Source organism: Oncorhynchus clarkii, chromosome 13, assembly GCF_045791955.1.
Source record: "Oncorhynchus clarkii lewisi isolate Uvic-CL-2024 chromosome 13, UVic_Ocla_1.0, whole genome shotgun sequence".
NCBI lineage: Eukaryota > Metazoa > Chordata > Actinopteri > Salmoniformes > Salmonidae > Oncorhynchus > Oncorhynchus clarkii.
In genome coordinates, this window is record NC_092159.1 from 37,150,340 (window position 1) to 37,175,112 (window position 24,773).

The following is a 24,773-nucleotide window of genomic DNA, read 5'->3' on the forward strand; positions in this document are numbered from 1 at the left end:
CCAAATCTGGCTCGAGGTGAGTTGTCTCACACCAAATGAGTACAGTATCTGATAGCATTGCTATGGAATCTCCATGAAAGCACATCTGGCATCTGCAGTGTACTCTTCCTTAACAAGGTCAGAGCATAGCCTCTACCCTCTGATGAATTTAGTGGAGATTTATTTGGACCAGCAGGATGGGCCAATTCCAACTCTGTTCATATGGGCTAAATCCAAATCCACTCCACCTCCCTCTGCTACACACTGTGTTACCATGGATTACCAGCACTAACATAGAGCTCCGCTCTTCCGTCTATGAAATTAGTTAAATTGGAGGCTGACATCACAGGATTTCCTAATTGCTCAGACTTGAGTCAAGTGCAGTAGGCATGGCTCCAAGAGCTCTGCACTGCGACTGACTGACCCTGTCCTCCTCTCGACAATGTGTGTCATGGGTTTGTTGGTTATCTAGTGAAAAGTTGTTGGGATCAGAGCAAAAAGACGAATTTCCTTTGTAACTTGTGGACTGCACACAGATGCACCCACTGATGTTTATTAACAACAATTTGTCTGCATGATAACATAAGGCAAAGTCACGTTGTGTGCTTGAATGTATGTATTTTCATCACACTTACATCATTCTCTGCAGTAAGACGTTTCATTTACAAAAGTTGTATATACATTTAGAAAATAGTGCACGAGACACACATACTCACAAATACACACAGACATGTGAGACTTCCATAAACATATTTTTTGCGGAAGTGTATAGACATGGTAATTGGCACATCTGAGAACAAGCTTTGTCGAGAGTTTATTTTTATTTTTTGCATAATTTTCCTATTCTTCAAAAAGACCAATCAAAACAGGCACATTTGCAGATGCAGGCAGCTTCAGCAGGGAAGGTACTAATAACAGAGGATGAAGGTCTACTCAGCTCCAGGCCAGACTAATAGACTGTAGAGTAGGTCTACTCAGCTCCAGGCCAGACTAATAGACTGTAGAGTAGGTCTACTCCGCTCCAGGCCAGACTAATAGACTGTAGAGTAGGTCTACTCAGCTCCAGGCCAGACTAATAGACTGTAGAGTAGGTCTACTCAGCTCCAGGCCAGACTAATAGACTGTAGAGTAGGTCTACTCCGCTCCAGACCAGACTAATACAAAATATCCCTTGACTGTATAAACCCCTGAACTAGGGATCCAGCTCCTTCAGCGCTTCACACACACACACACACACAGCTCTCGTCATGAAAACACAATCAATCCTAAAGTAAAAAATATAGAAAAACATTTGCTATCACTGAGAATGTGTCTATGATTCCCCCCCACCCAAACAAATCACATGTAGTGTAAAGCAAATACATAATTTAGTGCAAATAGCAATAGATGAATCACTTTGGAATACTACGTTGAGTGTGAGAAACGACAATGCAGAATGACCAATCTAAAATATATCTGTAATCTCTTCAATAAGACACAGACATCCAGGTAACTAAATGTAGCAGGATACTGTAGAAGGAAAAAAAAAACATGAAAAGCTTGACCCTGAACAATGGGGACAACTACTGGCTATGACAAGCTATATTCAGCTCACTCTTCATTCAATAAGGCTGCGTTTAAGGCAGTCCAATTCTGACCTTTCCTCCCCCAACTAGTTGGTCTTTTGACCAACCACATCAGATCTTTTCAGACCAGATATTTTTTCAAAAGAGAAAAAATATACGATTTGAGCTGCCAGTCTAAACACAGGACACAAATAAAAACATTTTAAATAAAAACAATTTTTTTTTGAAATCTTGTTCTTGTATTGCAGAACAGGATAAAAGACCATGATCAGATGAACGGAACGTTTCAAAAGTAAACCATGGATTTGTAGTGAACAAAATCCTCTTTTGGTGGGGTCAGTTATTGAAGTGAATCCCTGTGAAGTCAATGCATGTTGGACTCCAAATCATTCTGAATAATAAAGCTGACTTTGAGAATGGATTCCAGAAGAACATATTTAAAAACCCTGCTGTCAAGTCCCTTGTAGTTGTGTCATTAAACCATGAATGACTCCAGATGCGCTAGACAGTACATGGCATCTATCCGAAAACATCCTGATGCAAAGGAAAAGTTCTACACAATTCAACAGAAATACAGTGAGAGGATGTACCAATACCCAGAGTTACTAGAAGTCAGTGACTTCTCAATTTGATCTTTAGCCATGTTTGTTCTCATACGGGTCTCCTCTCATCTGCAGGTTTGAAGTAAGGGTTATCATATGGGTCTCCTGTCATCTGCAGGTTTGAAGTAAGGGTTATCATATGGGTCTCCTGTCATCTGCAGGTTTGAAGTAAGGGTTATCATATGGGTCTCCTGCCATCTGCAGGTTTGAAGTAAGGGTTATCATATGGGTCTCCTGTCATCTGCAGGTTTGAAGTAAGGGTTATCATATGGGTCTCCTACCATCTGCAGGTTTGAAGTAAGGGTTATCATATGGGTCTCCTGCCATCTGCAGGTTTGAAGTAAGGGTTATCATATGGGTCTCCTGTCATCTGCAGGTTTGAAGTAAGGGTTCTCATATGGGTCTCCTGTCATCTGCAGGTTTGAAGTAAGGGTTCTCGTGGCCCTGCACCAGGTAGGAGTAGCGAGACGGGTTCTTCCCCTTGAACGTGTTCATGCTGTCTGAGGTCAGGTCATACGACCCGGTCTGAAACATTGACAGGCGGGAATGTCAAAGATCGCGCTGGACACGCGCGCACACACACGCATGCACACACACACACACAGATACATGCAGACACACACACAAAACGCACAAATCAAACAGCAACGTACATGAAATTAAGTTGACAAAACTGACCATTCATGAACGCTTGTGTTCCCGGTATATTTTGAACTGTTGAAACCCAATAGGAATTATTTTCCTCCTACAACAAGTGGATCACGTAAGGTACTGAGAGCTATTGACTGTTTCCGTCAAGCGCTCATGAAGTTTCGGTCTTTCCCATCACCAGCTCAAAGGACAGGGTAGGTTTAGTAAAATCGTCAGCAGAGGTTATAGGCTTGATTAGTTTACGGAGAGGGAAAGCAAAGCATTATTAGACTTAGAACCTTACCTTCTTCCCCCGTTTAGGCAGGATGTGGAATCCCTAAAGCAACACACTGGGAGTCAGGCAAGGGAGGGAGGGAGCACATACATGCTAACTAACTAGCGAACATCAACACTAGAAGAGCGCTACACTCTCCACCACGACAGCTAGAGTTACAGCGCAAAAAAAAGCAAATCAAATATTACGTACGATTCTGGCGCGTTAATATAGGAGTTAAATAACAAGTAACAACACAGCATTTTTAAGGAGACGAAAACCTCTTAAATATGTTACACAAGACAGAGGAGATCTTTGAGTTAGCGCATTAGGTTTCCAGAGGACAACAGCAGGGAGAGGAAAGCAGACAGGACAATTACAATTTGGGGAAATGTACAAGCAGGAGGTTTATCTCGTCTCCATATGGTCTAGAATCCACTGGGTCAGAAGAACACAGGATTAATCACAAGTGACTCACCGCTCCGTTGGTGTGGGGCTTCATGTCGACCGGGGTGTGTGTGCTGCCCCCCTCGGTCATCTCCATGGGGGCTGAAGCCCAGTTGGTGCTGGCCCGGGGGATCGGGGTGATGCCCTGGGAGGTGGACCAGGGGCCCCGGAAGTCCTCCACAGGATACGGGCTGCTGAACTCTGCTGAAGGCTTCTTCACTGACTGTGACCGGTACCTCCGAGACACACAGATAGGACAATGTAAATGCACAGCCCTATATCGGTAAGTCTCTCTGATGATACATTGTGGCGAGACGCCAATATTTTGTAGGGTGGGTGTTGAGCCAGGGGGGCAGCTAACACTTGACAGAGTAATGGTTAGAGGAGGGTGGTAGACCTCTGATGAGGGGCAGCGTGAATGGAGGTTAGGGCTTGGCAGGAGAGGAAAGAAGGGAGAGAAGAGAAGATAGAGGAGAGGAGAGGAGAGGAGAGGAGGGAGAAGATGGAGGAGAGAAGGGAAAGGACAGAGATGAGAGAAGCGAGAGGAGGGGGGAGGGAGAGAAGAGAAGATAGAGGACAGAGGAGAGAATGGAGAGGTGAGGAGGGAGACGTTGGAGAGGAGAGGAGAGGAGGGAAAGGACAGACAGGAGAGAAGCGAGAGGAGGGGGGAGGGAGAGGACGGAGAGGAGAGGAGGGAGACGACAGAGAGGAGGGAGAGAGAGGACGGGGAGGGGAGAAGGGAGAGGACAGAGGAGAGAAGGGAAAGGACGGAAAGGAGAAAGGGAGAAGAGAGGAGGGATAGGAGAGGAGAGGAAAGAGAGAAGGGAGAGGAGGGAGAGGAGAGACGGGACAGGAGAGGAGGGAGAGGAGTGACGGGACAGGAGAGAAGGGAGAGGATGGAGAGGAGGGAGAGGAGGGAGAGGAGAGACGGGACAGGAGAGAAGGGAGAGGAGGGAGAGGAGAGACGGGACAGGAGAGAAGGGAGAGGAGGGTGTTATATTCTTACCAGCAGCAGTATGCAAGCAGGCCCAGCAGCATGATGAGGAGGACTCCCCCCAGTACACAGGCGATGACCACCACTGCCAACAGAGCCGCTACACAGAGAGAGATACACACATGAACACACTTCAGATAACAAGGAAATACAAACACCACACTAACTTTTATCACATCTCTGGACCCATTTGGTTCAGTAAGAGGAACTTTAGTCCAACTTACAGTCAGTGCAGTTGAATCCAGCGTAGCCAAACGTGCATCTGGAATAGAACAATAATAGCAAACATGACACACATTTCATATAATCTAACCACAATACATTGTTTTAGGTGACAGTAGTTCCTGGTGCAATTACACGGTAAGGGCACAAGGGGGCGCTAGTTACTTGCAGCTATCTACGATACTTCAATGCATCCACAGCAGGGGAACTATGCCTGACTCAACTAAACAAATAAGAGATTCAATTCAAATACTCACGGCACACATGTGTCTCCCTCTGACCTTTGACCACTGGGACAGGCTATGGAGAAAGAGGAAACATAGGTGAGAGACAGCCATAGAATTACATATAGAGCCATGTGAGTTATCGGATCTGTGACAGTGACATCACAGTTTCACAGAGAGGAACTAACATGGGAACACTGTGATCTTAACAGCCGCTCTGTGTACTGTGGCGCCACTATCACCGGAGGGAACAGGTGAAGCTCACCAACGTTTGCTCAATAAATTTGCACAATCAACCAACATAATAAACACTTGCTCTTAGAGAAGTTGATATATGGTGTAACATCAGTAAGTACAATTTTTAGATTATGTGTAGTTTAACAATGGCGCTGTGGGGAGCAGAGTCATCTATGTTTAGTAGTTCTCCCCAACCCATAACTTCCCTGCTGGATAAAACTAATCCAGCCCCTGGCTCGGCAGATAGCGACCATGATTCTTCAGCTGGTTTCCAGGGCAACGGCCCCTTTGCAGACGAATACATTAAAGAGATATCGCGTGCCATGGGATCAGAGTGGAGAAACGTCGACACAGCACTTGACCCTCTCTCTGTCTTTCCCTCTCTCTCTCTCTCTCTCTCAATTCAATTTCAATAAAAATGTTCATTTTCAATTTAAGGGCTTTAGTGGCATGGGAAACAAATGTTAACATTGCCAAAGCAAGTGAACTAGATAATAGACAAAAGTGAAATAAACAATACAAATTTACTGTAAACATTACACTCACAAAGAATTCCAAAATAGTAAAGACATTACAAATGTCATATTATGTGTAAATAGTTAAAGTACAAAAGGGAAAAATAAATAAACATAAATATGGGTATTATTTACAATGGTGTTTGTTCTTCACTGGTTGCCCTTTTCTTGTGGCACAAATCTTGCTGTATTTCACCCAATAGATATGGGAGTTTATCAAAATTGGGTTTGTTTTCGAATTCTTTGTAGATCTGTTTAATCTGAGGAAAATATGTGTCTCTAATATGGTCATACATTTGGCAGGAGGTTAGGAAGTGCAGCTCAGTTTCCACCTCATTTTGTGTACAGCGTGCAAATAGCCTTGTCTTCTCTTGAGCCGCATTTTCTCAATAGCAAGGCTATGCTCACTGACTATACATAGTCAAAGTTTTCCTTAAGTTTGGGTCAGTCACAGTGGTCAGGTATTCTGCCATGGTGTACTCTCTGTTTATGGCCAACTAGCATTCTAGTTTGCTCTGTTTTTTTCTGAATTATTTCCAATGTGTCAAGTAATTATCTTTTTGTTTTCTCATGATTTGGTTGGGTCTAATTGTGTTGCTGTCCTGGGGCTCTGTGGGGTCTGTTTGTGTTTTCTCTCTCTCTCATTTAAATTCAATTCAAGGGCTTTATTGGCATGGGATACATATGTTAACATTGCCAAAGCTGGTGAAGTAGATAATAAACAATAAAAATCACTCTTTCTATCCTATCTCTCTCCCTCCCACACACACACACACACACACACACACACACACACACACACACACACACACACACACACACACACACACACACACACACACACACACACACGCGCGCGCGCGCACGCCCACGCACAACAGTATTTAAATGAACCCAAATGCATTCTTTTGATGCTAACTTTCCCATTTTGTTCACTCTGATGCTAAGCCAAGTGCGCTTAACCTTGCTCTTGAGGCTGTCTGTGTCTATTTGTATCTCCTTTAGTATTTTCTCTCTATCAAATGGAATGTGTTCAGCAGCTCCATTATACAGTAGCTAAGCTGTTATCGTGTGTCTTGTGTAACATTTCAATGCACTCAGTACGTACAACCACAAAGACTCTACCAAAACATATAATCACCGACTCCTATCTTGAAGGACCTTTCAATGAGCATAGAACCACTGGAGACAGGTTTGCACTCACCTGTGCAGCTTTGGTTTGAGTAGAAGCTGTTGATGTAGCCAGCCTTACAGGAGCATCTGGTCACTCCATCTTCTTTGTACTCGCACGTGGTAGAGCGGACATCACACGGTTGGGGGGCCTGATCACATAGGTCAGTGGCTGGAGAAAGGATGGGGACACACCAGTCAGGATAGTGACACTGTGCGATGGTACTTCATGTTTTATGGGGCTTTTTTTTAATGGCTACAAAGTACGAGAATGTCAGTATTTTTGTCTGTCAATCAATCAATCAATCAATCAATCAATCAAATGTATTTATACAGCCCTTCTTACATCAGCTGATGTCACAAAGTGCTTTACGGAAACCCAGCCTAAACCCCCCCCCAAAAAAACAGCGAGCAATGCAGGTGTAGAAGCCCTGTTGTTTGGCATTACATTCTCCTCCGGTACAATAAAGTAAGTGTCTATTTATTATTTTCTATGAATAGAAAGTATGGTTCAAGCTCTCAGGTAGTAAGAATCTCCCTGCTGGCCACTCCTTCTACACAGGGAGAAGCAGCAAGGCACAGTGCCCACCGTTAAATGTAGCTCTCTGCAGTATGGTCCCACAGGTCGTCCCACAGGCTTGTATGGCTTTCTCTATAGCGGCATTGGTCGAAGTCCGGGTGGCACTGGAGCCTAGTTTAAACACGTTGTTCACGGTCGCGATCACACTGCCTCGCCTGTAAGGGTCACCAAAAACCATACATAATTACCATAACAAGCCAGCTGATAAAATGCATGGTCACACCAATGTCCTGGTCGTCACAACAAGTCCCACTGGGCACACACTGGTTGAATCAACGTTGTTTCCACGTTGTCTCCCTGGAAGTACGTTGAGCCAACGTGGAAAAGATGTTGAAATTACGTCTGGCACAGTGGGCTATGCATTGGATAACAATGTGGCGTAGAATCCTACCGAAGCAGCACCACATCAGTTTGGCTGTATCCAGACTCGTTTTCCAAGGCTCTTCTCAGCTAAAAATAAGATACGAGAGGATTATTGTCCCACTCCGTCGCTCCGAGAGGAGAATACACTGTAACTACTGGGCTTTGTGACTCAAGGACCTACTGCCTCTGAGATCCTGGCTGCTGTTTGCTTAAATATCCCTGATGACCGGTTGCTCATTTCAGCCTGAAATGTCTGGTTGAGATGCAGGTCTCCAGAGAAGACTTGGGCTGAAAATGAAGGGGGGGGAAAAGGAGTCAAAAAAGGAGTCATCATCATCACCATTTATCCCCAGCACCCTTATAATCCCCAGCATCATCCCCATCGTTGTCTTCGTTATAACACTAACGACGAGCACTAACCTTGTACACAGCGGCCCTCTAAGAGGAAGGTCCCAGACATACACTGGCAGGTGCCGTTGAGACATATGCTATCATACGGACAGGGAGAGGAGGGACACACTATGAAGATGGGTGGAGGCAGGGAGGTGGCAGCAGTGATGGCTGACTCTGGCTGGGTGGTGCTTCCACCGGTAGGGGAGGTCGAGGTGTGGAAAGGAGGAAGTGGACTCTCACTAGTTTTGCTAGTCGGTTGCCCAGGGGTTTCTGTGGTAAAAAAAAAGAAGAAGGAAAGAAGACATAACAAAGATCAAATTGGAAAGTAAGTTTCAACATTGATTAACATCTCACAGTGAAGATAATATCTTTGTTTTGAATCGTTTTGCGGCATTATATTTAGTCCTTCTTCAGACACAACACAGATCCAATCATGTTTACAACATTTGACAATGACATTTTAAAGCATACCTCCTGTAGGTGAGATGGTGGGTGAGGGGGCAGGGGTGGTGGTGGAGGTGTCTACGGGGGCAGCAGTGCTGCTGCCTGGGGTTTGGGTTGAGCCTGGAGAGGGTGGGCTGGAGGAAGAGCCGGAGGTGGGGGGCAAAACTGGAGTGCCAGCTGTGGTTGTAGAATCGGTAGTCCCCTCTGTTCCAGTGGTTTTGTCTGTATGAGGGCTCCCTGTAATGGTAGCGGTGGGGGATGAGGATGTGGAGCCATCGCTCACTGGGAGAGCGGTCTCAGGACCCCTTGTAGTGGCGGAGAGGGGTGTTGAAGACAGGGTACTACCCTCAGTTACTGGGAGAGAGGTCTGACCAGTTGGTGGGATGGTGGACTTCGTGATCCTTGAACCTGTGGTCTCACTGTCTTTGGTACCTGTATCTGTGGTAGCTGTGTTGATAACTGTTGTTTCATGTGTACCTGTATCTGTGGTAGCTGTGTTGATAGCTGTTGTTTCATGTGTACCTGTATCTGTGGTAGCTGTGTTGATAACTGTTGTTTCATGTGTACCTGTATCTGTGGTAGCTGTGTTGATAGCTGTTGTTTCATGTGTACCTGTATCTGTGGTAGCTGTGTTGATAGCTGTTGTTTCATGTGTACCTGTTTCTGTGGTAGCTGTGTTGATAACTGTTGTTTCATGTGTACCTGTATCTGTGGTAGCTGTGTTGATAACTGTTGTTTCATGTGTACCTGTATCTGTGGTAGCTGTGTTGATAACTGTTGTTTCATGTGTACCTGTATCTGTGGTAGCTGTGTTGATAGCTGTTGTTTCATGTGTACCTGTAGCTGTGTTGATAGCTGTTGTTTCATGTGTACCTGTATCTGTGGTACCTGTATCTGTGGTAGTTGTGTTGATAGCTGTTGTTTCATGTGTACCTGTATCTGTGGTAGCTGTGTTGATAGCTGTTGTTTCATGTGTACCTGTATCTGTGGTAGCTGTGTTGATAGATGTTGTTTCATGTGTACCTGTATCTGTGGTAGTTGTGTTGATAGCTGTTGTTTCATGTGTACCTGTATCTGTGGTAGTTGTGTTGATAGCTGTTGTTTCATGTGTACCTGTATCTGTGGTAGCTGTGTTGATAACTGTTATTTCATGTGTGCCTGTCTCTGTGGTACCTGTATCTGTGGTAGCTGTGTCGATAGCTGTTGTTTCATGTGTACCTGTATCTGTGGTACCTGTGTTGATAACTGTTATTTCATGTGTGCCTGTCTCTGTGGTACCTGTATCTGTGGTAGCTGTGTTGATAGCTATTGTTTCATGTGTACCTGTATCTGTCGTAGCTGTGTTGATAACTGTTGTTTCATGTGTACCTGTATCTGTGGTAGCTGTGTTGATAGCTGTTGTTTCATGTGTACCTGTATCTGTGGTAGCTGTGTTGATAGCTGTTGTTTCATGTGTACTTGTATCTGTGGTAGCTGTGTTGATAACTGTTGTTTCATGTGTACCTGTATCTGTGGTAGCAGTGTTGATAACTGTTGTTTCATGTATACCTGTATCTGTGGTAGCTGTGTTGATAACTGTTGTTTCATGTGTAACTGTAGCTGTGTTGATAGCTGTTGTTTCATGTGTACCTGTCTCTGTGGTACCTGTATCTGTGGTAGTTGTGTTGATAGCTGTTGTTTCATGTGTACCTGTATCTGTGGTAGCTGTGTTGATAACTGTTGTTTCATGTGTACCTGTATCTGTGGTAGCTGTGTTGATAGCTGTTGTTTCATGTGTACCCGTCTCTGTGGTAGCTGTATCTGTGGTAGCTGTGTTGATAGCTGTTGTTTCATGTGTACCTGTATCTGTGGTACCTGTGTTGATAACTGTTATTTCATGTGTGCCTGTCTCTGTGGTACCTGTATCTGTGGTAGCTGTGTTGATAGCTGTTGTTTCATGTGTACCTGTATCTGTGGTAGCTGTGTTGATCGCTGTTGTTTCATGTATACCTGTATCTGTGGTAGCTGTGTTGATATCTGTTGTTTCATGTGTACCTGTATCTGTGGTAGTTGTGTTGATAGCTGTTGTTTCATGTGTACCTGTATCTGTGGTAGCTGTGTTGATAGCTGTTGTTTCATGTGTACCTGTATCTGTGGTAGCTGTGTTGATAGCTGTTGTTTCATGTGTACCTGTATCTGTGGTAGTTGTGTTGATAGCTGTTGTTTCATGTGTACCTGTATCTGTGGTAGCTGTGTTGATAGCTGTTGTTTCATGTGTACCTGTATCTGTGGTAGCTGTGTTGATAGCTGTTGTTTCATGTGTACCTGTATCTGTGGTAGCTGTGTTGATAGCTGTTGTTTCATGTGTACCTGTATCTGTGGTAGCTGTGTTGATAACTGTTGTTTCATGTGTACCTGTATCTGTGGTAGCTGTGTTGATAGCTGTTGTTTCATGTGTACCTGTATCTGTGGTAACTGTGTTGATAGCTGTTGTTTCATGTGTACCTGTAGCTGTGTTGATAGCTGTTGTTTCATGTGTACCTGTATCTGTGGTAGCTGTGTTGATAGCTGTTGTTTCATGTGTACCTGTATCTGTGGTAGTTGTGTTGATAACTGTTGTTTCATGTGTACCTGTATCTGTGGTAGCTGTGTTGATAGCTGTTGTTTCATGTGTACCTGTATCTGTGGTAGCTGTGTTGATAGCTGTTGTTTCATGTGTACCTGTATCTGTGGTAGCTGTGTTGATATCTGTTGTTTCATGTGTACCTGTATCTGTGGTAACTGTGTTAATAGCTGTTGTTTCATGTGTACCTGTAGCTGTGTTGATAGCTGTTGTTTCATCAGGTATCAACACAACAACAGAGGTACGGCCTGTATATTCCATGGTAGACAGAGAGTCACCTCTGCTAAGGGCAGGTGTGGTGGTGGGTGTTGTCATGTCACTGTCTGTGGACGGACTGTCTTTTTTGGTCGACTCAGAGGAAGTGACAGTGTACGCTGTGGTCTTGTGGGAGGAAGTCAACCTTGCTGTGCTGACCGACGAGGTAGTTCTTGTTTCTGTCGCAGTGGTGCCGACTGCTCTCTTAGACTCTGTCGTATCAGAAGTTGAGGTCAGGTCTGTTGTAGTAGAGACCTCTTCAGTTTTAGAGATGGCTGCTGTTGTGGGTGAGGTGCCATCAGTGCTAGGGAGGACAGTTGAGGGGTCTGTGGGGTCTGTGGTGGTGGAGCTGGGTTCAGTGGAGACTGGGGTATTTGTGGATAAGAGGGTGGTGGATCTATCTCCTGGGGTCATGGATGTATCTGTGATCCCAGGACTGTCATGTGTGCCAGGAGCCGTGTTGTTGGACTCTACCCCTAAAGAAAAAGATACCACTACAAACATACAGAAAGTCATGAGCTGAGCTTCATGTGCCCCATACACACACTGTAAAACACCCAAAACCTGCAATACTGAAACAGACCTGTTATGTTAAGGTCAAACGTCAGGGAGTCAAAGACTGTGGTCTCAACCAGAAGTCATAAACCTTGGCCAGTTACTCTTCTGGTGTTCATTTCCCCCCGATAATCAGGGGTGACTTAGATCTGAGACTGATGAGTGAATTTAACTACCAGGTAGAAAGAAAAAAAAATCTGAAGTGTTTGGGCCCTCCAGATAATAAATGGAATGGCCCTGGTTTACAGCATGCGTTCCAATGCCACTTGGGCTCTCTGCAAAAGCACTGGAATCTAAACACCAAAAGTGTTCCGTGTTTGAGCTCCGTGATGAAAACTCATTGTGGCATTTGCTTTAGCTTTCCCTGAGCTCACCATTCCAGTTGTGTCACAAAGATGTACAAAGGTGCGTGACGTCATAAGCGTGACAAAAGACAAGCACACGATCGTCCCCTTACTGACGTACCTCAAACGCCACTGACTGCATCACGCAATGAATAGGTCAGCGTTGTGTCTGGCCAAAATCTATTACCCGTCTCTTCAAAGAGCACTCGGCGTCTTACTTCTCTTAGCATGTTGTGGTGACGCCTGTCCACGGCGCTGTTAAACCCAATCTGCTCTGGTCTCTTTCTGTTTGGAGGAGAACACAGGCAGCTTCACAACAGCTTGAGGGGCAGCACACCCAGCAGGGGGCCTTTGATAGGGTACTGCCTAGGCCTTCTTACCCCGAGCCGCGGAGCTTGGTCCTCATCTGTATGCGTTGGCTGAGTACAGTCAACCTCCTTTTCCTATTTTCTCCTCCAGCTAGAGTAGAGAGGGAACACGCGGACAACAGGGGGCCCCATCCCAAATGGCACCCCTATTCCCGACATAGTGCACTACTTTTGGCTCTGGTCAATATAGGGTGCCATTTGGGATGCAGTGGTTGACTACGGCCTTATCCAACCCTGTGTTGCTCCTACCGTACCAGGAAGCAGAGGTGCCGGAGGAAGTGGGGAGGGACCAAGACTAATATCTGATTCGGTGTGTGATTCAATTATTTTCCAGGAACACGCCAGAGGGTACATTGCATCGTGTGACCTAATGGCTCTGTAGCTCGGTAACCAAAACCCATTTACCAAAGAGCACACACACCTGTCAAGGCCGAACGTAACGTCCATACATATTTGAGATAGAGAACACACTTGTATCCACATAGACTCTTTCACCACACACACATGCACACACACACACACACACACACACACACACACACACACACACACACACACACACACACACACACACACACACACACACACACACACACACACACACACACACACACACACACACACTGTGGTATGAGGGAGTGGATTGAATAAATACAGAGCTATCTGATAGGATGGATGGTGGACTGAGAGAAATGCTTTTATGATCACATTTTATTGGTTATGACGATAACAAGGCGAGGTGACCGAAACCAGAAAGCGGCTCCCGAAACTAGACCAGTGTGTGACCAATGCTGCAAAACACAGACGTAGTTTACAGTACTGTAGCAATCTGTGAGCAACTCATGTAGATTACGAATGAAAGAAGATAGCCCCAAGGTTCTTGGTTGATTACCAGAGATGAAAACACAAGATTTAATTATCCCGTTTTGTTAACAGTGCAAGACACAAGAAGTCAACAGTATGTTCCTATGATGAGATTTCTGTCAGTTATGCCCATCCGGCTATCTTCATATGATGATATGATGACATAGCTATGAGTAAGAGTCTTCCCCCTTCATACTGTACATTCTGGGTGTATCACCACAGTGTGTCACAGTACACTTTAATCTCTTGGTAAGCAAATGAAAACATTCTGCCCCTTGGTTAGATTCCTTCGCATAGATTTGCCAGTGGGCCTTGGCGATGCAGACATGCCTGAGAGGATGTGTTGTGCTCAGACCAGCGTCTTAGCAGAAACCTGATTAAAAAAAACACACAATAATGAAGCCTAGCAATGTGGTTTCTAACTAAAAACCTGGCAACCTAATCTATGGTCCATTGTACTGGGAAACAACCATACAGATTCCAAACATAGGACATCTCCCTGGCAACCTGAGCAAAGAGCAGGCTGAGCCTAGATCATCCAGTGTGATCCTGGACAAGGCAGGCCAATTGACTACCTATCTAAGATGTATCAATGCCAAGAGCAAACATGTACAGTAGTGTAACGTGTAAATGGGTGTTAAATCAGATGGTGGTGACAGAAAGCAGGCCCTGCCCCACAACACAACTACTGGGAAGTCAACGTCTAATTTAGCATCTACACACAGTCAGCAGTTAGCCCACTACTTCCTGCTATTCTCCAGCCAACACACAGACCTTTCCCTCGGTCAGGCCCATTGGTAGCTCTGAGGTGTCGGTTAAACGCCACTTGATTTTGCACCCTCTAAGTCAGCCTTTCTTAAAGTAGGGGTCGCGACCCAGAGTGGTCTAATTGCAGGAAATTAGCTGTAAAACTGAAACGTTTTTCTCTCTGCCCCATTGCAAAATGAGCAGAATTGCATGAAATGTTTTATAAAATTGCTAAATGTCCTCTCCGCCCCAGGGCATGATTTGTAGAATTGCAGAAAACTTGCTTTAAAACCGTGACATTTTCTATACGCCCCATGGCAAAATTTGAAATGACTGAACACTGAATTTATCATTTGGGAACCAGGCTGAAAAAGTTTAAGAACCCTTACTCTAAGTCATGAGCTATGCAAATCTGTTGTGAGAGGTGAGAACAGTTGAGAACTATTGAGAACTATTGATAACAGCTGAGAACAGTTGACAACAATTGAGAATACACTGGATGTCGAATCAACAACAAACCGATATCAAAATGATACTGGGTGTAAAATCAACAGATACGCACTATACAATCCTTTCTAAAAACACCATTAGTACATCTAGCCACATCCCCAAAACTGCTGCCATGCAAACAGCCATACAAAGGACACCATGATATCCAAGGCAACAGAGTGGAAACAGAGGGTAAATTGGTAAGTTAAAGTAATGACAGAGATATCTGATCACTTCTCTCTCAGCACTGCAACGTTGACAAAACCGCCACGATGGTGTGTGTGTGTTGTGTGTGTGTGGTTGTGCGTGCGTGTTTGTGATGGCCTTTCCAGAGTCCCCCCCCCCCCCCTCATTCAAATGCTTCTGTCTTGGAAAAGTTGAATTTCTCTTGAAAACAATCGCCGACGTCTAATTTAGATCCACATCAGACAGACTGGCTTGGATCACGGAGTTGGTTCTCTATGGATGGAATCATTCTGCTATATTCCAACACACATTCTGTGCATGACGTGGGTATACCATGAGAGTGTGGCCATATTGGGAAAATTGAAGATCACTTCCCAGACAGGTCAACATGAAAATGAGTAGATATAGCTACTGGGGAGCCTTGATGGCGTCATAAAATAACCCCTGCCCATCTGACACTGGACAAAGGGGGAAGCTCCGGAACTAAGGCACAATTCCCCAGGCAAGAATATCACGCCTGACACACACACACACACACGCACATATGAACCCACACCACACAAACACACAGGTTTTCATCAAACACGCACACAGAGGCTATCCTGTGTCTTACAGAGTCCTCTGAGGATCGTGTCCCTGAGTACAATACTTCCACCACGGCGGATTCAGATTCAGAGTGTTCACAGTAATAGTCACATGTACAGGGTTGCTGGTGCGGTTGCAGGGTTCAGTGAAAATCTTAGGCTTCGAGCTCCAACATGCGGGACTAAGTGAAATAAAAGAATGAAAATGGCAATGAAAAAACACAATAGAAATAGCATCATATACGTAATGACAGCTGTGGCAGTGATGAATAAATGCTTGGTGTGGAGGCAGAGTTAAGACTGTTGAGGGGGTGGGGGCGGAATGGCCATAAGGGGAGCAGCATGGCCATTGAGGGGACCAAGTGAAATAAAAAAACAATAACAATTAGAATTTAAAAAAAGTTCTAATATAGACATTAACAACTGCATCATTGATGAATGTTGTTGGGAGGTGGGGTTCATGAGCAACGTAATACTAAACTGGTGAGGGATGAAACAACTCGCAGGGGAAGTCTTGTGTTTGAAATAGCACTGCCAACAGAGGAGGCTGGTGGGAGGAGCTATAGGAGGACGGCTCATTCATTCCATTGCTGGAATGGAAGAAATGCAACGCTATCAAATACATCAAACATGTTCAACTCCGTTCCATTAATTCCATTCCAGCCTCGTCGGCCTGCTATTTCGTTTCAAGTTCCACGTTCTTTTTTATTACATTTTTTACCTTCTTTAACATCAGGACCGGCACGTCGTCCAACTACCACTCCTTTGAAACGTTATCTTCACTAACTTATTACCAGGAACTACTGGTAATGTTGTATTGAATAAAGCATATCAAACCAGAAGGGACACTGTACAGGTAGGGTACAGTACAGTATAGTGTATATTATGTATAAGGTATATTGCAGTACAGTAAGCCCTCTTTTAGGTATTAACCTCGTGTGACAGCCAGATAATCTCAGGCAGACACAATGAGATGATGGGGTTAAATCAGACCACACAGGGGTCAAAGGGCACCGATAGGACTTCACCATAGGGGACCACACACTCAGGAAGAGCTCATATTTTTGTAAAGTGGTTTGAGACTTGCGAAATGCACTGCAAATAAAACGTGACTTAAAACACAGACAAAATGGTTCCGTTTGGGTTGGACCAGATTCACATCTGCGACGGGGTATACATTAGTGTCATACAGTGTCACACCCGGGGTCATACTGCGCGTCACACCCACAGTGAACTGAACACCGACGGACTCACAAACAGAATGAACGAAACATGGTCACAGTCTGTTACCCTGCCACACCCCCACCCTCCCCTTCCCACACAGGAAGAAAAGGGAACAGCGTCAAGAGGAGGCTGAGCAATGTGGGAGTGTGTCCGTTGCCAGGTTACCAGCTGTCAAAGTTCTGATGGCCACACTACAAATCACCGAGGGAGAGAGACAAAGAGACAGAGAGAGAGAGAGAGAAGGGGGGAGAGAGAAGAGAGGGAAAGAGGGACAGAGAGAGAGAGTGAGAAGGAGAAAGAGACTACACGCCGATGACGCTCGTCTTTCACACAGCGCCACACTTCACAGGCTTTCTTTTCATGTGGCACAATGTTACTCCTGTGAAGTGCCTCTTTATGAACTCAACCGACTGCCAGATAAACAATTACCTTGCTACCTGTTGCCCCCCAACCCCAACCCACACAGACTCTACTCTGTAATGTACTTCTTAGCTAATATGTGTCCCAAATTGAGAACAGTCCATGACTAGGGTGGCTGGAGTCTTTGACAATTTTTAGGGCCTTCCTCTGACGACACCTGATATAGAGGTCCTGGATGGCAGGAAGCTTGTCCCCAGTGATGTACTCGGCCGTACGCACTACCCTCTGTAGTGCCTTGTGGTCGGAGGCCGAGCAGTTACCATACCAGGCGGTGATGCAACCAGTCAGGATGCTCTTGATGGTGCAGCTGTAGAATCTTTTTGAGGATCTGAGGACCCATGCCAAATCTTTTCAGTCTCCTGAGGGGGAATAGGCTTTGTCGTGCCCTCTTCACAACTTTCTTAGTGTGCTTGGACCATTTTAGTTTGCTGGTGATGTGGAAGCCAAGGAACTTGAAGCTCTCAACCTGTTCCACTACAGCCCCGTCGATGAGAATGGGGGCATGCTCGGTCCTCCTTTTCCTGTAGTCCACGATCATCTCCTTTGTCTTGATCACGTTGAGTCATGACGGTTCCTGCATCCAGTACACACTTTCAGTCACTTGGAGTTGCCACGGAAACATGCCCAGTTTACGGCTGGGAATTAGCTAAACGCTTTCCTGAAATAGTTTTTTTTATCACATCTACCAGCACTGTGAGAAACACAGAAAGATAGAAAGAAAGAAAGAAAGAAAGAAAGAAAGAAAGAAAGAAAAGAGAGACAAAGATAGAAAGAAATATGGGCCATCAGGTTAGTGACTGACCCCACAGAGACTGGTAACGAAAGGATTTTCTAATTAGCGTCCCCACAGTAATGTGACGTCCCTTCAGAGTTGATTACTGTCGTCTAGTCTGTCTGTCCATGCTGTTCACTGTTTACAAATTTGATACTAATAGTCACTAATATACTAACAGTCACTAATAGTGCTCACGAATGACATATCCAACACTCTGGAACGATAGGGGGTGTAATAGCATGTATAACATCTCAGTACGTAACAGAGCATGTAAAAAACAACATGTACATGACATAGGACTAGTAATGTTGGACTTCAGTACATGCTAATTAGAAGTCCCCGGTACAGGCCTCAGAGCCGGCTAATGAGGTGGACATTTCTAACATACTGCTATATGAACTGGTGGTGCAATGCTTGTAGGGGCTCTGTAGGGAATGTTCCCCTTCTTACACACACACACACACACACACACACACACACACACACACACACACACACACACACACACACACACAGTAGCAGCAAGCAGGCCAGCTTCCTTCAGCTTCCCCTGGTGTAGGGAGTCTATCTGCCCTTGGGGCCCTGTCCATTTCTCTGTTACCACGGCTGCCACATCAAAGCCGGGCAGCTGACGCCAGTTCACCAGGGGTGACCCTATCTCATGGAAATGAGGAGGAGCTTTCATTTTCACCTCTTACAGACCAACCGCGGCCATATCCCAGTGTCTGCTATTCTCTTTCAATCACTCCCCCCCCCCCCCCCCCCCCCCCCCCCCCTTCTGTCTCTCATTGAAAAGGCGCCTCGTCCAGATAATGGTTATTTCTGAAACCTCTTCCCTCGGATATGGGGATATAAACCTTCTATTGAACCGCCGCGTTTCTTCGTCCTTCTGCTTAGTCTGGCGTTTGTCAAGCAACTTTGGATCCTTGAAAAGCTCTATAAAAATACCATGCACTATTATTAAGGTTGCTGATGCCGCTGCACTGTCTCTGTGACAAAGATTCCTCACATAGTAATAAACGCTGCTTGGGGGACAGATTCCTAATTAGTCTAATCAAGCTGAACATGTCCATGGTCAATGGAAGGAATGAGAATGGTCCTATCGCACTACATTTATCCAATATCATGATGATGATGTCTGCTGTGCACAGTTGCTCATGGGAAAGTTTCTTGTGACAATGTATACCGCATCTTACATTCAAATCAACAGGACAATAGCCATGTGCATTGTCATAACTGGGTATATGTGCATTGTCATAACTGGGTATATGTGCATTGTCATAACTGGGTATATGTGCATTGTCATAACTGGGTATATGTGCATTGTCATAACTGGGTATATGTGCATTGTCATAACTGGGTATATGTGCATTGTCATAACTGGGTATATGTGCATTGTCATAACTGGGTATATGTGCATTGTCATAACTGGGTATATGTGCATTGTCATAACTGGGTAAGGCAGGTAGCCTGGCGGGTTTGAGCGCTGGGCCAGTAACCGAAAGGTTGGAGGCTTGAATCCGAACCCGAGCTGACAAGGTAAAAATCTGTCGTTCTGCCCCGAGCAAGATAGTTAACACACTGTTCCCCGGGCGCCAAAGATGTGGATGTCGATTAAGGCAGCCCCCCGCACCTCTCTGATTCAGAGGGGTTGGGTTAAAAGCGGAAAACACATTTCAGTTGAATGAATTCAGCTGTACAACTGACGAGGTACAGAATGCCCTTTCTCTAAAGGTCTGGTATTGTTTGTCTGTGAGATTACATCGAGGGAATCAATAGGTTTCCTAATTCCCGAAAGATAATTTCACGCTGTTCTCAAATCAAAGTTAATTTGTCGCGTACACAGATTAGCAGACGCTAAAGCAGGTGCAGCTAAAGGCTTTTGTTTAAAGGTCCAACAGTGCAGTAAATGTCTAACAGTACAATACTAATACAGAATTATAAAGTGAGGGGTTCGAGCCCTGAATGCTGATTGGCTGACAGCCGTGGTATATCAGACCGTATACCATATGGGTACGACAAAACGTTTATTTTTACTGCTCGGATTACATTGGTAACCAGTGTATAATAGCGATAAGGCACCTCGGGGGCTTGTGATATATGGCCAATATAACACGGCTAACTCCGCGATGTGTCGTGTCTATGAACAGCCCTTAGTCGTGATATATTGGCCATATACCACACCTCCTTGGGCCTTATTACTTAAATACCCCCTGTACTCTTCCTGTGCCTTGCCTGTCTGGGGTAGGGCCTGCCTGACACAACAAATAAACAAACAAACAAACACACACCACTCACAGACACAAAGACACACACTGACAGAAGAAAGGCAGTAACACAGCTAGAGGGCCTTGTCTTGTATTTGTCAACATCGGGCACAACAGCAAGACTCATCACTATGGGTGGCACGGAAGGACACAGAGCACAGTACTACTTTCTATATTAGGGAAAGATCAGAAGGTTTAAGTTGCAGTCATTGGTTTATTCTCTTGTCTTTTTCTTCATCGTTACCTCAGTTTATTTATTTACATGCTTTTCCCCCTTGGTCTATCTCTCTCTCTCAGTGACCTCTCTACCTTCAGCTTGACCCGTGCCTTGCCCTAGTTGTAAGACTTAAGGGGAGGTGAGTTGTGTGTGTCTACGTCCCCCCCTATATCAGCACAGAGGGCTCGTCCAGGCTTGACTATCTGTAGGTAACATATGGTTCTCTGGAGCAGCTAGGACTCCTCACTCACTGGGCCCCTGCTCTGAGCACATATCCAGCACATGCTTTCCAATTACAGAGTGAGATTTACAGCCCCGGAGAGTAGCCCTAATCCAACTCAGCGAGAGGGAGGAAAGAGGAGGGGAGAGAGGTGACAAGATGAAAGACAAGATGAAAGAAAAAAGAAGAAGAAGAAGCAAGAGTGTCTATGAAAAGGGGAGGGCAGGCAGCAAGAGAGAGAGAGATCATGGGTAAAATCTGAGCGGTATAGTGAGGGGAAAGGAGAGGTCTCAGACAGTCTCCACTGAAAATGCTCTATGCATTAGCAATATAAGAGGAAGGGGAGGGGGTACATTGTTGGACAATGATGTAATCCGGGTACTTTAAATGATTTACAACCCGATGGTGGTTCGACTTTCTGGAACTGGCCTAGGATCCGTTTGCACTTTGACACACAGAGAGCGAGACACTAACCCATGTCACACTCATCGTACCCCTTTACTCTGACCTCGGCATAGTGATCACCCGTTGATTTCTGGGCTTCATCACACTTAAAAGGGAGGACTGATGAATGTGTGTGTGTGTGTCCTCGCTCAGTCCACCCCATCCATCACCTCCCGTAAAGACCCTGCATGCTCTGCACATATAATATCATGACTAACCACCAAAACTATGAAGCTTCTGACATGAATAATGTATGTGGTCAGAGAGGAAAGAAACAGGGTTAAGAAGAGGAGGAGAAGAGACACTGAACATGCCCCCCCCCCTCTTTGAGAGGTTTCTTATCGGGGGCACACACACACACGCTGGACGATGGCGTCCATGGCGCCAGACTCAGGGGAAGAGGTGATCGAACCCTCAGGAGGTCCTTCATCTGTATCTTTTTACTGCTGACTGCCTGTCGCACACACACACACACACACACACACACACACACACACACACACACACACACACACACACTCAGTCATGCTTCTTGTACAAGCCTCCTTCAGTTCAGAGCCTAGCTCTCTCCCTGAGTTGCAGAGTCCTTAAACACATGAAAGTGATTGAACTATAAAAACAGCCTGCAGGTACCAGGGGACCTAACAAGGACCGAGCCACATGACAGTGTCTCCTCTCAGGCCTCTGGTGGTAACCTTTGACCTTAAATATGGCCTTCCCTATAGGGCAGGGATAGGCAACTTTGATGGAGGTGAGGGCCACAAAAAATCGGAACTCATCATGAGTTCCTAACCTTTTGGGGTCCCTAAGCGGTTTTGCCATGGGGCGCAGAGAAGATTTTGTAATGTTACAACTCATTTCATGCAATTCTACTCATTTTGCAAAGGGACGCTGAACACGCTTACAGTTTTCCAGCTTATTTCCTGGAATTGTACACATTTTCCAATAGGGTGGAGAGAACTGTTTGCCGTCTTTTAATATGAAATCTGAATGAGAGTGACTAACAAAATCAATGGGGGCCCCCTGGTCGGAAAACCAATGGGGGCCCCCTGGTTGGTAATTCGCCCATGATACTAAAGGTTTAGATAGCTGGATGCTAGACTAACTTACCAATCTAAAAAATGTTAGCTGACATTAGCTATTTGAGTGATTGTCAGGGAGAAAAACTGCTGATGCACAACCAAATTTCGAAATTACACTTTGTGTATTCTACTATTTTAAGTTGAGATCCCGACTCAGTACCTAAAAAATAAAAAAATAAATGTATCCGTGGGCCAACAAAAGGGGGCACGCCAGTTGCCCATCCCTGCTATAGTTGGCAAAGTGATGAAGCAACCCCAGAGCAGCCATAATTAAGAGACTGCAACCAATATAATCAACTTCCATATAGGGCAGCAGGGCTAAGCAACAGCATGGCTGAGCCTATAGGCTCATTAAGGTTCCACAGTACACTTCAACAGTGTTGCAGGCTGAACGAGTATAGAAGAGAGATTCTCTGAATGGTTAAGATGTGTGTCGCAGGGACTTTTTACACTATCCCCCATCCCTGACTCACACCCAGTCAGAGAGCATTAGAACCAATGACTCAGTCTTCAGTAAGTCTTGGCCTCTATTTGGAGATTTTTGGGGAACCTCCTGCTAAAAGTCTAAGATAGCCACTAGTTTTTAAGTATTAGTACTGTATATATGAAAAGATATCTATCAGAGCCTTCTTAAGTAATGGTTTCTTACCTTACATAATAATGGATACAATAAAACTTACACTATATATACAAACAGCCCTTCAAATTAGTTGATTCGGCTATTTCAGTCACACCCATAGCTGACAGGTGTATAAAATCTGGCACACAGACATGCAATCTCCATAGACAAACATTGGCATTAGAATTGTCTTACTGAAGAGCTCAGTGACTTTCAACGTGGCACTGTCATAGGATGCCACCTTTCCAACAAGTCAGTTCGTCAAATGTCTGCCCTGCTAAAGGTGGCCCGGTCAACTGTAAGTATTGTTATTGTGAAGTGGAAAAGTCTAGGAGCAACAACGGCTCAGCCATGAAGTAGTAGGCCAGAATGGGATCAGAATGGGATAGCTGAGTGCTGAAGAGCGTAGCGCGCAACAATTGTCTGTCCTTGGTTGCAATATTCACTAGCAAGTTCCAAACTGCCTCTGGAAGCAATGTCAGCACAAAAACTGTTCGTCGTGAGCTTCATGAAATGGGTTTCCATGGCCAAGCAGCCGCACACAAGCCTGAGATCACAATGCACAATGCCAATTGTCGGCTGATGTGGTGTAAAACTCGCCGCCATTGGACTCTGGAGTGATGAATCATACTTCACCATCTGGCATTCCGATGGACAAATCTGGGTTTGGCGGATGCCAGGGGCATGCTACCTGTCCCAATGCATAGTGCCAATGTAAAGTTTGGTGGAAGAGGAATAATGGTCTGGGGCTGGTTTTCATGGTTCGGGCTAGGTCCCTTATTTCCAGTGAAGGGAAATCTTAACGCTACAGGATACAATGACATTCTAGACGATTCTGTGCTACCAACTTTGTGGCAACAGTTTGGGGATGGCCCTTTCCCGTTACAGCATGACAATGCCCCCGTGAACAACGCGAGGTCCATACAGGAATGGTTTGTCGAGATTGGTGTGGAAGAACTTGACTGGCCTGCACAACAGAGCCCTGACCTCAACCCCATCGAACACCTTTGGGTTGGGACTGCGAGCCAGGCCTAATCACCCAACACCAGTGTTCGACCTCACTAATGCTCTTGTGGCTGAATGGAAGCAAGTCCCCGCAGCAATGTTCCAACATTTAGTGGAAAGCCTTCCTGAAAGAGAGGTGGCTGTTATAGCAGCAAAGGGGGGACCAACTCCATATTAATGCCCATGATTTTGGAATGAGATGTTCGAGGAGCAGGTGTCCACATACTTTTGGTAATGTAGTGTGTTTGAAAATGTAACTTTGGTGACTCTAGGGTAGGCTAGTGATGGTAAATATAGCCTAGTTTGTGTCTATACACTGCATTGCTATCCATTTGGCAGCTTTAATGTTATTACATCGTTATTCCAGTGACATTGCAAACTTATGGGAACAAAAATATAAACATAGCCTATGGCAATGGAAAGGCAAAAATGGGCAACGTTCAGAGATTGATTTAAATACCCTACAGAGCTCAGGATTTTCCATCTATATCCTACACGAAATGGCACCTGCTTTGAGAAGTGTATTTGGAACAATATTTCACAGAATGATCCATAGGTACAAGAGCGTTTCAACAACAAGACATTATTATCCTATAAAACATTTAAATGGAGCTTACCTGTGACAACAATCCATAGGAGGATGAAAAGCTGATGAGAAAATAATATCATGTTCACTCTGTGTAACGTTTCGTCCGAGTTCAGCTAATCAAGAGCAACAAGAACAGCGGTGAAGTAACGGTCCTACTGGAGACGCAATAACTAACTCCCTTCGTCTGTCCGTGTCTGCCACAGGTGGGTCTCTCTTTGAGCCCGTTTAGAGGTCTCAGCCCTATTAAATGCTTAGTCCCTCCTCATGGGGCGGGCTCT

At 45.1% G+C, this 24,773-nt stretch overlaps 1 protein-coding gene across 1 annotated transcript; it reads right to left on the reverse strand.

Annotated features, from left to right (window-relative positions):
• Positions 1-1,857: 1,857 nt before the first annotated feature.
• On the reverse strand, positions 1,858-9,101 carry LOC139423925 (protein HEG homolog 1-like). The gene is made up of 12 exons (XM_071175571.1): positions 8,667-9,101; positions 8,223-8,465; positions 7,984-8,090; positions 7,831-7,889; positions 7,449-7,594; positions 6,894-7,031; positions 4,971-5,013; positions 4,716-4,753; positions 4,504-4,591; positions 3,529-3,733; positions 3,081-3,113; positions 1,858-2,671 (listed from the first exon to the last, which is right to left on the reverse strand). The coding sequence occupies exons 2-12, from the start codon at positions 8,260-8,262 to the stop codon at positions 2,540-2,542; spliced, it is 1,029 nt and encodes a 342-aa protein (XP_071031672.1). The 5' UTR covers positions 8,263-8,465; positions 8,667-9,101; the 3' UTR covers positions 1,858-2,539.
• Between the last annotated feature and the right edge of the window lie 15,672 nt (positions 9,102-24,773).